General features: G+C 44.3%; 1 protein-coding gene across 1 annotated transcript in view; it reads left to right on the top strand.

Moving 5' to 3' along the window:
* The window catches only part of LOC115328380 (vacuolar protein sorting-associated protein 11 homolog), a 60,735-nt gene extending 45,717 nt beyond the window's left edge, over positions 1–15,018 (top strand). Inside the window, exons 23-30 of the mRNA XM_029989577.4 lie at positions 2,698–2,772; positions 3,792–3,883; positions 3,999–4,084; positions 4,861–4,982; positions 5,562–5,657; positions 6,121–6,180; positions 6,836–6,902; positions 14,685–15,018. Coding sequence (XP_029845437.1) covers positions 2,698–2,772; positions 3,792–3,883; positions 3,999–4,084; positions 4,861–4,982; positions 5,562–5,657; positions 6,121–6,180; positions 6,836–6,902; positions 14,685–14,870 — 784 coding nt within the window. The 3' untranslated portion in view covers positions 14,871–15,018. The remainder of the gene's footprint in view (positions 1–2,697; positions 2,773–3,791; positions 3,884–3,998; positions 4,085–4,860; positions 4,983–5,561; positions 5,658–6,120; positions 6,181–6,835; positions 6,903–14,684) is intronic.
* The last annotated feature ends 896 nt before the right edge of the window (positions 15,019–15,914 follow it).

Raw genomic sequence — 15,914 nt, forward strand, 5'->3', positions numbered from 1 at the left:
TACGCGATATATCAAGCTAATTCTCGTTTTTTTTGCGAGTTTGATATATGCGGGTAACAAGTGAGAACAACTCGCTTGTTACAGGAGCCGATGTTGTACGCACAGATCGTGTACAAAAACGTGGGAGCTCATGTGCCGGTACAGCAAATTGCGCAGTTGATGCGATTCCTGTCCGACATTACGTGATGTTCAACGGTAATCGGAGGGGGGGGGGGGGGGGGGGGGAAGGGGAAGGGGAAGGGGAAGGGGAAGGGGAAGGGGGGGGGGGGGGCGACGTTTTGGAATTTTTATGTTAGATATTTAGCCGGAAAAACGGGATGAGCAATCTCTCGGGGGTGGGCGCCCCCTTCGAATTTTACAGTATGCCTTAGAATATGATATACTGTAAACCAATTTATATTTGCAGGCTCAATATTTTGCGAATTCGGAGAAATGGGGATTTCGGAAATGATTTGCAGGTGCAATGAGGGTGGTATTTCATGTATTTGTTACCATAAGGACACATATTTGTCGGTTCTATTTTTCTCGAAAATATTCAAGTCATGAAATTTGCAAAGATTAAGTCTTTTACAGTATATAGAGAGATGCCCAGCTATACTTAATGGATTTACAAATATGCAAACAATCCTTCTTCAATCTCGTATTTGAGAAGAAAAAAAAAAGTATCACGAATGACAAACGCAGGTTGTGGGGGCATCTCTGCCTAACATATACTCTTGCAAAACGGCCAGTTTAATTTTGAAAATTTTACTGCCGTGCAGATATCAGCATTCACAAAGTTTCTGTTTCTTTTTAAGTACACCTGGTGCATGTGTGCAGCATCTTGCTTCGAGAGTGTGCTTTTCTCCCAAGCACGCAATTGCGATATTCATACTTTTCCAAGTGTTGATCACGGCGGGTTGAGTGCGCTTCTTACCGAGCATTGGCGCACTGCAGAGAACAGTGATGGAAGTGCTGCGCCCATTGCGCCAAATTGCGCCAAGGACGCAATCGTGCTACATGTAGCGCCAAATTGTCATTTTACCGAGGAATTGCTTCATGCCTGCGCCGAGATGAGATGTAGCAATAAAAGATAAAAATTGAAGTCTTATCAGAGCGCATGCTCTGATAAGACTTCGATTCCACGCCGCAACTGTTACGCAAACCGAAACTGCAAGGGCGCATTATCATCATCATCACTGAAAGGAACAACATTAGCAACATCTGAGACCAAAGCCGCAGAGGCTAAGCATAAACATCCCACTAAGCAACCTATTTAAAAAAAAAAAAAAAAAAATCCGAGCTTGTGGATGTTTTCAATGTTGGCCCGCCCTCTTCCGGTGCGCTAGCTACCAGCGAAGTCAAAGCTAGCGCGAGCCCAATGCTCTGTGCATTCCTGACTCGCGCGTGGGCTCGTGCAGTATGGGCACCGTTACGGGCTCCATGCGCGTGCTTGTAGCTTCGGCTGCGCTCGCACCGAAGCTGAAACGAAGTATAGTTGAGTTGCACCAAAATCTGGATGGATGTAGTGCTGGTAAAGCCTCACCGTCCTTTTCGGACTACAAAGCACTGCGCGACTCGCGCAACTGCGGTGTCTGTTCTGCGGGTGTCGCTTCTCTGCAGCGCGCCGGTGCATGCCAAGGAGGGCACTCAACGGGTTAACGCGCCATGATCCGATCGTGACTTCGCCAGCACATCAAAAATGAATCGGAAATTCTGAAGCGAATATCAGATAGCGCAATATTTGAAGCTTCTGCCCGAAAGACAACTCTAATCTGAACTAAAACATTCCAGAATAGTGAGGGTCGTTAGATGCTGCTGCAGATACCTTAAACGAAGTGCAGGCTGATAGAACTAAATATCCTGTACCATCAGAATTCAGTGTGACATATTTAATTGTATTTTTTTATCTGACGAGCAGATAATCTTTATTTAAAAAAATGTTTTTTTTGTGTGTTAACTTTGTTGAATTTTACATATCCTGTCTTAAAAAGGCGACAGGCGCTGTGTTCCAATAATAGAGATGGGCTTTATATAGCAATGCAGCATTACTTCATTTTCAAATAATATGCCAACATATGCCGGACCCTGCTCCAAAAGGACCACTAAATGCTCCAAAACAACATTTTGCCTGCTACAAGGCCTGCTCCAAAAGGTCAAATGGTACTTTCATCACTGAGAGAAGCAACACCTGTGGAGCTCGCATCCGCGAGTGTTGCTTCTCCACAGTGCAGCCGGGCTTGGTGAGAAGTGCATTCAACTGGGCTAACCCGCCGCGATCAACACTTCGCAAAATATATGGCAGTTGATCTCGAAACGAATATTGAATGATTTATTATTCAAAACTACGATTTGAAATTTTGATTATTTACACAACACTAGCTAAGGTGTTTAACATGGAAGGAAAGAACAAACTAAAGATGTGCTTGTGTAGTTTAATTGTTTGATCCATTGTACATTAAAGTACATAGAAACCTGCTCATGCTGTTTTGGAATCTCTAGAAATTTAACAACACAGTTCTCAATTTTTTATGAGCTCCAATCTTAGTTCTCAACTGCCAGCATCTTTACAGGACCAAGAAATACATGTCTTAAATAGCAGCCAGCTTCCTTGGTTGAGCAGTTTCTAGAATCATTAGAATTCTGCAGTACTTCAGTCCTACCACTGTAGGCAAGAGGCGCTTTGTGAGAAGTTTGTTTGAAATTTTTTCAAAACAGGTATCAGCAAATCCTGTCGTACCACATAGAAAATTCGGAATATGACAGCGTCATCAAGATATGCGAGCGATTCGGGTAAGATCATTTTTTGTTAATTGACTTTTTCGAATTTGATCCTGCTGTTACTAATGCACTAACTCAATTCAGTTCATCTTTATTGACTCCAGTTTAGAGAAGGGGCAGATTAGTCGGCAGTTTAGACTGGGGCAGATTAGTCGGCACTTGCAAAAACAAAGCATAATACACCTTTTGATATCATGAACAGAACAGAACTTCTAAAATATTATTTGTTGTTAAAATGCAATTGTCTAATTTGGTTATTTGACACATTTTCTCTGTGAATATTTTTTTAATGAGTTCAATTATGGTATGCTGGAGTATTTGAAATCCGTAACTGGTCCTGGGATGCAGCACTCTTCAGTGTTCTGGACTACGCATATGATAAAACAAAGAGTTTTGAACCAGCGAAGCTAAGTGAAGGAATGATTTGTTATAATAAATATTATCTTTATATTTCTGGATTAATGTCTGTGTATATAAGTCGAAAACACGCGTTATCTTAAATTTTGAGAATAAAATATCGGCATGACTATTATAGGGTACATTAGCTACTAAACGTAAGATCCACGAATGCTATAATTGTAAAGTTTACTGATTAGTGTGTCATGATATAACCAATCAAAGGCTTTCGAAAAGTCTATAAAAATTTTATTTTCAAAATGTTTCAGAATTATTTTTTCATGTTCAACAGCGCAAGTTCAGTCGGTCGCCCTGTTCTGAATGCAAATTGAGAATCTGTAACAACTGAAAATTTTTCACGAAACTAGTTTAATCGAAAATGTATCAGTTTTCTAAACCGTTCGAAAATATCGGAAGTGTAGAAACCGGTCTATAATTTGTTAAATAATTTTTTTCTCCAGTTTTATAAAGTAGTGACACTTCTGCTATTTGCATTTTTTTAGGAAAAATACCCTGTGATAACGATAGATTAAACAAATGAGGTAAAATAGGTGCAATTTGCGCAATCGCATATTTAACGGATTTTCTTTGGATGCCTCGACCAATATGGCGCTGTTTCTTTTTCTATCCAACAGAACTAATGACCCAAATTTGTGGATTCAAGCCCTCTGGTTCTTTGCACAGGCTGGTGAAAGTCAGAAGACTTACTTCAAGACTGTTCTGGAACATATCCTTTGAAGTAGATGGCAAACTGCCAAGTTCTTGTCATTATTTCTGAATGCAACATTAATCTTGTTACAACTACTAGTAGGTATACTATCCCTTGACGATAAAAAAAGCACAGATCGAAAAAGGAAAGCTGCTTCCCCCGATCATGGTGGTGGAAATTGCGTCCCGCAGCCAGACAGCAACACTGTCACTCATCAAGGTTGGCCAGAACATTTGCTACAATGCTGATTTTAGAGAGTTGCTGACACCCTCCAAAAGCTTGCATATACAATGCTTTTATGCAGCTGCGCATGAACCCAGCCATAACTGACCTTCACTTTTTTTTCCTTTTATACTGCCCCCTCTACTTCTCCACTATGGTTGCACAACGAGTGATTGCTTTTCAAGACATTGCGGTGCACATGTCACGAGTTCACGCTTCGTGAGGGCTCATCTTCTTCTGTTTCAGTGATTCGGTATCTTCATGTGAAAGGTGAAGGTCATTTATGGCGGCCCTAATCTGACTCGTGCTGAAAGTATGTAGAGTATTAGATCCTTCTTTTCGTAGTGCTTTGGACTGTATTGCATGCATCTTGGCTAATACTTTGTTCACCGACATTGAGTAACATACCTTGTGCATGAAGCATGATACGCTCATAACGTCGGGGGTATAATTTACTGCATGGTATCGTCAGGGAGAAAACAATATTCTGACCATTCTCCATCAGTTTAGCACACAAGTCAGGATGACGTTAAATATGTTGTAGGGGAGGTTGGGGAGAACACTGAAAACACGAGCAAGTGGAAGAAGTTTCAACGCCGCAGGAAAGGGACAAAACACGCAATCCTTCGCAGGTTTTATTTCCTGCTTTTTTGGGTCTCAGGTTTTCACAATCTTAGAAATTCAAACACAAAATAACCCCAGGGTGGCTGTGGCAGAGGTGACGGCACATAATGAGACCCAAGGGCCAACAAGGAGCTTTTCCCGATCCCCAGGACTACCTGATCCGGCACCTGCAGAGCGAGAACAGGCAGACGGAGGAGAATGAGCGCCTCATGAACCAGTACAAGGAGGACACGGCAAAGGCTCGCAGCGAAATCGAAGACCTGAGGCACAAGTGAGGCCCCAAACGTCTGCCCACACTTTCCGCCAAACAGTCTTTGTTTTAGCCCTTTCGGCGCTATAAAGAGTCCATCTGATTCGGAAGCTGACAGGTTTGGAAGCGGCTCCGTTGCGCAGGGGATCGTGCAATGGGGGCTTCTAGAAATGTGTGAGCGTGCACTCGCAGTGTTCAAGAAACGACATTCTGTCATGTGCGCAAGCTGAAAAGAATGTTCCAGGCACAAACACAGTGGTTTGCCTTGCAGAGGGGCTGTTGCAAAAAAAAATCCCTTAGCGTTATTATTTTTTTTATCGACAATGTCATGCCTTTTTGTCTCCAGATTTTGTTTGCATACCTTAGTTTGTTGAAAATACTTCACGAACTTAGGAACAAGATGCTACGCAGGCCCATAAAGACAGGGAAGCTGGGCCGCTGCATTACGCATTGAAATTTGTGTCAAATGCCCGCTTTATCGAGCGTTCAAAATTGCATTCTGCATAGCTCAAGTTGTCTCATGGCAAGCAATTCACGTGTGCCACACAATTTCTTTTTTCTTTTTCAAACTCGCACGTATCTGGTGGTCCCGCTGCGAAGCCCAAAAATTTTCCAAGTGTCCAAATGCTGCGGCTGCAACCACCAGCTGGAACTGCCTTCTGTCCATTTCCTCTGCGGGCACTCGTACCACCAACAGTGAGTCGCGCTCGATGCCCGATCATTAAGGTGCCGGGAGTGCTTCTCGGACCGGCGCGTGTACCGCATTCCAAAAAGTGGTCCCTCAAGTTCCGCCCGACGTCACGGAGGTGTCCAACCGACGCCTGCCACGATTTTGGTGGTGGCACACCGGCAGGGGTGTGGCAGACACCCCTTCTGCCGCGAGTTGCTCCGCACCCAGATGGTCGACGGAAACCAAAGCAGACGTGACGACCACCTCGCGTCTGCTCGCCTTTTTCACCGGCATTTCTACGACCAACAACTGCCAGGATCGCAACATCCGGCGGCGTCACATGGTAGCTCCCGCAACACAATTCATTGCTACTTCAGGACCACTTTTTGGCGCATGGGCAGACGCACCGGTCCAGGGATCGTCCCGGGCACCGTGACACTGCTGAGGCTGACGACGCGTTAACTTCACCGTCTTTTCTTTCGATGCCAGTTGCTTTGAAAACTACGCCGAGAGCGACACTGAGTGCCCAGAGTGCCTGGCCAAAAACAGGTAAGCACTTTTCGAGAACCTTACGGCGACATGTCGACCCTTTGTGCTAGCACCGATGCAGTTAGTGCTACTGCTTGCTACAAAACGAGAGAATAAAGTCAAGCTTTTACTCATCCATTGGAAGTACCCTTTTGTGACAAGGGTCTTACTTGTTGCCTTGTCATCTTGTATCTAGATTTAACATATTTTTAGTATGACAAAAAGTTTAAAGATTGTGATTTTATCAATTTTCTCAGTAATTGCATTGATTCTAATGATCCACCTAAATCTTTTTATCTGCAAGTGGCATTGTGGAGAGAATGGCATATCCATATAATCGTGCAGGAGGCTAGAAGGCTTAGAGACAGTGGAGTACTGGTATATACTCTGCACCAACTTTTTTGCAATGTTATCAATGCCAGTGTAGCTTTCACCGTTGTAAGGAAAGGAGGAATATGTGTAAATGGGCTTCACATTTCTCGCTTACCACTTTGACATTGGTACCGCCAGACAGATAAGACAAAGGAGAAATGCATTTTTGCCTTCCCCTTTCTTGTATTCTTTCTTAGAAGCACCCTGAGAGCTCCACCCATCTTGCCATACATTTTGCAAAACAGTTGCCACTAAGCATAGTTCCAACAAAGGGAGCAAATGACTTCATTCTGTTCTTCCACAGCAAAACACTGGACATCCTCAGGTCCCAAGAGCAGACAAAAGACCTTCACGAACAGTTTCACCACCTGGTACGTTTTTGACATAAAATATATGTTTTTGGCAAGTGTAACTAAGTGGAAACATAAGATGGAAAAGCGAGATGTGAAAGTGTGACACAAAAGCATTGCAACCAAGAGTATAATCTGTGGTGCCATCACCACAGCAGGGCTCCTTTGCTGGTTGTTCCTCGCCACCAGCACAACCGGTGGCATTCTAGTCAGAAGTCGCGGCACAAGGCATGTTACATAAACTAAGGCCCCTCTATACTGAAGGCAGCGCAATTTCCCCTCTTCACGCAGTTTCCTTCTCTCCCTCTGGGCACGTCCTTCCCTACCCGCAGCTCCGTGCCGCCATTATCGAGCAGACTAGAGCAGACGCCCCGGCTACTCCTGTGCCCCAGCCCATAACTACCCGTAACCTTTCCGGATAGCGTGCGTCATATTAAAGACACGCGCCCTTGAAGTGGGACAGCGATGGTTTTGTATTCCGCCGTGTAAAATACACTATTTATGTATCGTTATGTGAACACGTAGGTGAGCGAGAAGGTCTCGGATGAGAAGTGTAGTTGCAAAGAGAGTTAGTGTCGCCTGTACTTAAGGGCAGATGGTCGCAACTGCAATGAAACACAAAACATCTAAATTGAAGGTCAATGCAGTACCAGTTATTTCGAGGCGTTGGCACACACAGCAAGCCCCGCCGTGTGGGCTATGGGCAGGGTCCTGGTAACATGCCAAACGTGACCCAATCAAGGAGCAGAGGGAGAAACAGCCAGAGAAAGAGAAAAATGGGCGAGGAGGAAAATTCTCTTTCCCTGCCCAGGCAATAGATTGCGCTACCTTCAATATTGAGGGACCTTAACATAAACGATTGCACCGAGATTCACCAATGCAGAAACGTATTCTGCATGTGTTGATTTTGTCACCAAAATACTTCTGCAGATTTTTTAAAATATGGTTTCTATATGAAACTACTGTTTTGCAAAGGTGGCTTCGTGGAAACTTGCATGTAAAGCAGGTCTAGACTAGGGATGTTGCGAACCACCGTAGGTTCGATTTCGAAAGGTTTCGATATTTGCGAAGCGAACTGAGGTTCGATATTTTCGTATCGACTGAGGTTCGATTTCGAAAAATTCGCAACTTTTGTCCACAGCGGAGTTTCGAATTCGAAAATTTCGAAGCTTTCACGGTTTCTGAAATTTCGAATTCGAATATTTCGAATATTTTTTTACTTCAGGTTTGATAAATTCGAAGATTTCGAAATTCTTTGTAAAAAAAAAATCGAAAACTTTGAACGCTTCGAATTTTTATAGACATGAAGTTCCAAAAATTCGAAGATTTCGAATTTTTTTTTTGCATAAAGTTTGAAAAGTTCGAAGGTTTCGATTCTCTTTTAACGCTAAATTCAAAAAAAAAAAAAAAAAAAACTTTGAAGATTTTGATTTTCTTTTTAATCCAAGTTTTCAAAGTTCGAAGTCCGATTCTCAAGTTTTTCCACAGTTTCAGTTTCAAATAAAGTTTTCACGACTCACTGGTTTTCACAAAATCAAGTTTAGAAAAGTTAGGGTGTGATATCTAGATTCTGCGAAGTTGGTCAGGCAATTAAATGAGACGACGAGTGTCCCGGACGTGCTAGAATATTTGCCAGTGCAGAATTGTGACCGCCAGCCCCGGGGGGGGGTCTTTAACCTGCATCACGCAGTAGTGATTGCACGAACACACTGTTTTACGAGACTCTTCCAGTTCGAAACGGCCAGGGGCGAGCAGGAGGTTGAGGCTCAGACAAACCTTGAAGTGGCCTGGCAAACTAGCTCGCCACCCCTTGCACGCTGGTAGTAATCCGATCCGGTGAAGCCTATAATGGACCTTTTTCGAGTAACGAGCGCCGTCCGGGGAGCTATCTGCGAACTACAATCGAAGAGCAGCCCGACATGCCTCCGCCCGTCAAAACACATCGGCATCGTGCCGTTGTATCGGTTTTCAGTGCTTTTTAGACCTCATACTACCAATACTAAAAAATACAAAGCGTCAAAATAGACTAAATACGCGCAAAGACAGACGCTGACAATGTTGCTGTCGCCATTTTCGCAGAGCACCGCGTCCCGGTGTCCTGCGAAAATGGCGACAGCGGGAGTGTACGCATGCGCAGAAGCTTACTGGAAAAAGGTCCATTGTCCTGGAGGTTTATTTTCTGGGACGGAGGAATCGCCTCGCAAAAAGCACAAAAGCCGACACAACTCCAGGTCGAGGGGCGTTCTACCATACAAGTGGCGTCGGAAGAGGAAAAACGGGGGGAAAGAGGGTAGCGGGGGGGGGGGGGGGGGGGGGGGTTTCAGCCTCCTTCTCCCCTTTGCAGGTATTTCGGACTGTTAAAGAAAACAATACGGGGAAAGAGGGCGTGGTCGAGCTTATTTTAATCTGAAATTATTTATGCATATGTATAGCTAATGTCGCTCTTCACTACATAAAAGGTTGCGTAGATGGTCATTGTTAGAAACTCGTTGTCAGAAGTTACTGCTCGTCTCATGCTTAGTGGTTCGGAAGTTCAGAGCTGTCTTTTCGACCTAAACACCTGTGCCAATAGTAACAAAAGAAAAAAAAAAAAAAGAATAAATGCGGGAATAAAAAGCAGGAGAAAAAAAAAACTATCAAGAATTCGTCGGAAGTGTTCTATTCTTGCATATTCAGAGGTCCAGAACTTCGAAACAAGTTTCTTTTACCAAAATGTGTACAGGCTAAAAGAAACACGTCCCAGGAACGTGAAGCGAAAAAAAAAAAAAGTTTTCTTTTAATGACGTGCTGAACTTGAACACTACTCCCATGAGCTAATTTCTCCCATGAGTTAATTTATTCCTTAACGTGAAAAAACAATAAATATATTATTTTGTATTCTGCAGATGGAAATGATATGTACTGTCTGTGGTGTTAATTTAAATGCGATACCTCAAACAACTTAGACGAAAATAAATATCAAGTTTAGGTCATAATTGCATGCAGATACATGTTTGGACATTTCTTCGAAACTCACGTTGAATAACAATAATCACATCTTAAGACGGCACTTACCTAGGCTATACATAGATCATTCTTAAAAAAGTATAACATATCTACAGTGTAGACCGCATATAACGTATGTCTCGGGAGTCCCGAAAATCCGCACTATAAGCGGTACCGCACTATAACCAAAACATCAATTTTTCAGGCCAAAATACGTGCCATGAGACAACTTACCTTTGTAAAAGAATTTATTTTATGTCAGATGACAAAATAAGCTTAGTTTGAGGAAAGTCTTTATTTCAATAGACGAGTACAGTTATGTCTCAAGTGTGTCACACATTTTAAAAGAAATTAGCGGCTTTTGCCTGGCGCAGCCTTTTAACGGCATCGCGGGTTGCAGACGGACATTGCGAGCGTTCAGGATTGCTAACCCTAATCACTTTTCGCCGATGAAAACGCGTGAAAATTCGCGTCCTTCATACGGTACGCGCCAGTAATACCTTGAACTTGAGCACACGCATGAAATGCGCCAAATAAAAAATCCGGGCGATGTTCGAGGACACAAATGCTTAGAAATCACCACTGTAGTCGAAGTAAACAAACACGACGACACGGGCGTTTCTGCTTGAGAGCGCTGCCACGACATCGCCGCACGAGTAGGTGGATCTTCCCTTCTAGTACGTGCTGGGTTATCATAGCGACACACAACGAAAATTCACAGTCAAGGATAGCGCTTTTACGCAGAACGATGAGATGCACGCCGTCTACGACGACGATCACAACCGACGCCTTGTTTGCGGAATAGAAGCAGCCGGCCCGCGACCGGCACACCGGCATGCAGCGCGCGCGAACACTTCTCCTCGACCTGCGATTGGTCTGTCGTTGCGGTTGTTTGTTTCTTTGTTTCCAACGCTGCGGAGGGACGCACGCACGTGAACGACTCGTGCGTGCGTCCCTCCGTCGCTATGGCAACTGAAGCCTCTCTCTTCGCTTCTCCCCGCGTATTCGAGCAACCTCCTTGCCCCGCGAGTGCAGTTTGCGGCTCGCGCCGTCAGCTGCGTCAGCGCCGTTATCTAGTGTCGCACAGGGAAGCGAGCTCGCTGCTCCGGTCGTCGGCGCGGTCGGCGGGCTGTGCCAAAAACCGCACTATAACCGGTATTTCCCTTCGCGCACCTGCATTTTAAGCAGTATGTAATTACACGGAGTTCTATGGGAGGTGAACCGGTGGTTTAAAAAAACCGCGTTATACCCGGTCCTGCACTATAAGCGGTTACGTTGTAAGTGGTCTATACTGTACCATGAATAGCTCCGGCTGCAGCATGCTTCAAATCTGGCACAAACGATAATCGTCAAAAACCCGTCGTCCTTCCTCGCCCCTTCGGGGATTTATTTCTTTAAACCTAAGCATGCCAGAACATTGAAATAAACGACATTGTCTTTCGTAAGGAACGCAGCACCGCGTGTAAAAGTTCGAGAAAAAAAAAATTATGAATGTACCCCACTACTTGAAATCAAATGAAACCGTCCGCCGGTCTTTCGAAGTTCGACGAACGTCGAACTTTTACCCTAAAAGTTCGAAGTTCGTCGAACTTCTGACTTTTCAGAATCGAAAGTTCGAAACCTTTCGAATTCTCTTGATAAATAAGTTCGAAAGTTTGAAATTCATCGAATTTTTTGGTCAGTCAAGTTCGAAAGTTCGACCAGCATCGAACCTTGCAGCGTAATAAGTTCGAAAGTTCGAAAAAGATCGAATTTTTTAGCGTAATAAGTTCGACGGTTCGAAAAGCGTCGAACTTCTTAGCTTAACAAGTTCGAAAATTCGACCTCCGTCGAATTTTACGATATAGACAATTCGAAAAATCGAAATCTTTCGAACCTTTCGAACCGCTTGATTCGATCATCGAAACTTCGATTCGAAAAAAGTTTGCGGCATCCCTAGTCTAGACCATCTGCCGAGAGTGAGAACAATGAATATTTAGGTTACCTGTTACAGACTTTGGCTAATACCTAGCCAAAGTCTGCATGGCTAATACAGATAGGTTACTTTTAGACTTGCAGAAATAGTGGCTCTTGTGGTTAGGTCTTATAGACCTTTTCATCTCAGTAGTTACCTGACTGGTGGACAGTGGGCGCTGAGACACGCAGCACCATAATGTGGCTTCAATTTGGTTGGTTTCGATTTCAGCGGGCTTGCAACTGTGTTGGTGTGTTCTGTCGTTTTCACTTAGTTTTGTGATACGACTGTATGCCTTGTGGTACAAAACCAATGATACAGTGGTAATGACCACCTTAAGAACTATGATGTAGTTACAAGCCTAAATTCTGGACATTTTCACGAGCACATTTTGTTTTTCGTTCGGCCAGGTTCGGTGGTGATAAAACTGAACTGGTGCTGGGAGAGGATTAAAGATGTCTACAGCCGTACTGGACGTGCCCGCTGGTACTAGTTTCCATAAAAATAAACTAAGGAAAACACTAATGCTTGACGATGCAGCAAAAAAGCAGGTCGACGACCTGACTAACTATGTGCTCAATCGCAGAGAACAGATGAACTCGCAAGTTTAGTGCTCACTGTTCAGTTTTCGAGGACACCAAGTTATGTGAAAATGGCCGACCAGGAAACCCCCGTGTAATGATGCATGAAATGCAAAAAAGAAGCGATAGAATTGTCTCCATCGGTTTTTTCAAAGAAATGGAGTACTCGAGAGATATTTTTATGGTCCTTGCTAGGCCGAGTTGGAAATGTTTTTAAACTATATCAGCCCTGCTATAGTCAGTTACAGGTTAAGAAGGTAGCGGCAAATGCCCCTCAAAGGGAATCGGATATCCCTCCGCCACCTCCGCATCCAATAGCGTCCCACCGTTTCCGTGACGTCGCGGCCAACGCGCGAGGAGGGTCTTGCCTTTCTGTACATATTTGCTTTATCTTTCGACTTTGACTTAGCATTGTGGAAGCCACGAGAGGGAGATTAGAGTTCCCCCCACCGACGGAAACAAATACGACCTTCGGGGATTAGCTTCCCCCCGATGGGTATACAAAGGCTGCTTTCAGGGGCTCGGTTCCTTCTCCGATGAATACAAAGGTCGCTTTCTTAAAAAGTGGGATCGGAGACAAGTTGGAATCCATTGAAGCGGAACAAGGAGCGTTTCCAGTGAACTCTTCTTTCGACTGCGGAGAGATTTGAAACGGGCGCATCACACTTGTGGGAGGAGCTTCTCCTACATTCTTGACTTGTAACCGACTATAGAGTATTCATTGGCAGCATTTCACAATGTTGACCTCAGGAAACGATTTTGAACATTTCCTCACAAATCTGACGTCTGTCTTCCCTATACAGACATGAGACCAAGCACAATGTATAGTTTCTTTAAATTCATAAATAAACTGATCAATCGAATGTTTATACCCCAGAAATGTTTCCCCCATATAATCAGAAGCAACCGTTTTAGATTTGTTATGAAGACAGAGCACGATGCTTTCAGGAAACACACATAGTGACTACCTGCGTTGACTATATTTGCCTTCTTTAAGGTCATAAATGCGTGATCATGAATATACCTTGTGCTTCTTTTGCGCACTAACACTTATCCACTATCACTTAAACAAATTTTTGCTCTAATGAATAATTGGCCTCTCAACCCTCGTCTGTCTTAGAGACATACCACATGTATACTCAATGTGTGTCAGTGCCAACGTTGATTCCTTTCCTCACACATATCCGGTACGCCAGCAGTGCAAATAGTCATAACCTGTTATAAAATAAAGTGCAGAAGTGGTCCACATAATGATGGCATGCAGTTAGGTGGTAAAAATAAGTGTCAGATGATACTTCACAAAGCAAGACAAAAAATTGTGGTAAAACGCGATGAAAAAACTAGTACAATGTTTTCGCCAAGGCACAGAGGGGAGGGAGGAGTGACAATTTGAAGCTACATATGGTGTCCGCATCACATGATTCCAAGATGGCAGTGCCCATGATATGTAGGGTGAAAAGGTCTGTATTAATTGCTTAGCTCTGACATTTTTCATTAATTTCTAGTCATGTAAAATATTTCAGGTATCAAATTAAATTTATACAAAATGTAGAAGTTCAAAAATATGCTATATTTGGTTTGGTTTAAAAAAAAAATTCTACCGATTTTTTTTAAATGATATACTGTTAGTAAACAGTGCTGTAATATAAAAACGATAAAATTTATTTATTAACTACGTATATTGAAAAAAAAAAAAAAAATCGCACTTGTTCCAAAAGATATACTAATTGAATTTCTGCAACCCCACAATGTTCACGGTATGTAGTTCAGTCATTTGACATTAAAAAAACAATAGAATTGGAACCCAAATGGACGTTGCGTTTGTAACGTAAAATAACGAGCAAGCTCCCATCCGAAATTTTGAGATTGGGGGCTGGTGCCCGTTAGGTCCGAGTGTAAAAGTGCAAATGGAGCCTTTATATGTGGGCTACACTGCTTTGCATCGCTACGCAGATAACTAAGCGGCACACAAACAGTAACCTACCCCCACCCTCCACAGCATATTAGTAGAATAGTCTAGTAGGCACGAAGGCATTTCAGAGAAAATTATGCAATGCCTTCGTACATTCTCAATTTTGTTTTGTTACTTGTCACTTTGCACATCAAGCCTACAGCAAGTGCCGCTCGTTAAGAAATACACTGAATGCCGTCGCACCTTCGTTGCATTCGACGGAGCATCTAAGCCAGACGATTTTTTTGCTCCGACATCCCAGATACCAGTTGTTGGTTAGAGTGCTAAACCCCCCAAATTCGCTCCCTCTTCCCCCCATTTCGGCGACGCAGCTGGAGCGATCCGAGGACGGCTTCTCCGTGGTGGCGGAGTACCTGGGCAAGGGTCTGTTCAACAAGGTGACCCTGCTGACAGACGGTGCCGGCGCCCCGCACTCCAAGCCCGGTCCGAGGAACGCCCGTCCCCCGACTGGGTCCGGGCTTCCGCTGCACGTGCAGAGGGACGTGCTACTGCAATGATCCGGCCGGCCGCTCGTCGGCCCATTTCCAAAGACTAGCAAAGTTTTGTCGGCCAACTTGTAACATAGGACCCGCAATACAGCCACAATGCCCGTCCCTACGGAGGCACGTTTTTAATGTAAATAAACGTAGGATGCTTTCACCCGTACGTCTGGGTCTGTGTGCATTATGAGCTGGGCATTGTTGTGCTCTTTAACCTTGGGTCTGGATTCTTGGAGCACTAAGCATGCCTTAAGTTTGCGGACGGACCTGTGAAGTGCCGCCGCACCGGGTCCATTTGCTGTACGGCAAGTTTGTCCTAAGCTTTTATATACTGTAAAGCACCAGGCAAGTACAACCCACTTGGAAGGCCATTGAAATAAAAATGAGGATGAAGTTGCTTAGTGTGAGCATGAAATCCCAAAATGGTAGTATAAGAAAGTTTGCCCTATATTTCTGCTTTATCTCTGCCCTCCCACACAAAATTATCTGCAGATTCTAGCATTTCATGGTTCACGGCAGGACTGGATGCGGCTTTACGGCGTCTCCACGCACAAATACGGTTGCGATACGGCACCGCCAACTTAGGCGACTGGTAGCTTCACCGCAGCACGACGCAGGAAGTGCTACAATTTTAGTCAATGACAGAATAAGAACGGCACGGCGTGTCTCTCGTACGCCCGGCCTCCATGCCTTCCACCGTGCTTTGGCAGCGGGCGCGCACTCGAGGTCGAAGACTTTCCGATGTTTCATCTCCAGCTCGGACTGGAGAAGGAAGAACTCCTCTCTGCCGTTCTCCCTCTGTCACTGACTATATAGACTCTGGGCGAAGCCACTGGAGGAGCCGTGAGAAAGGAGTGAAGATCTTTTGAAGACGAATTGACCCTTCAGCGCAGTAGGCTCGGCGATATAACGTGGAGCCTGCTGCGCCGAGAGGTGAATTCGGGACTCCACAGTAAACCAGCGGGCAACGCCAAACAGAAATCATTGAGAAGCAGGGCGGAAGAGCGATAACAGTCTCACGCAACGTGATGTCGGCGTCATAGAAAGCTGAAGATCTCAGGC

This window comes from Ixodes scapularis, unplaced genomic scaffold (genome assembly GCF_016920785.2).
Source record: "Ixodes scapularis isolate PalLabHiFi unplaced genomic scaffold, ASM1692078v2 PGA_scaffold1__304_contigs__length_218370807, whole genome shotgun sequence".
Lineage (NCBI taxonomy): Eukaryota > Metazoa > Arthropoda > Arachnida > Ixodida > Ixodidae > Ixodes > Ixodes scapularis.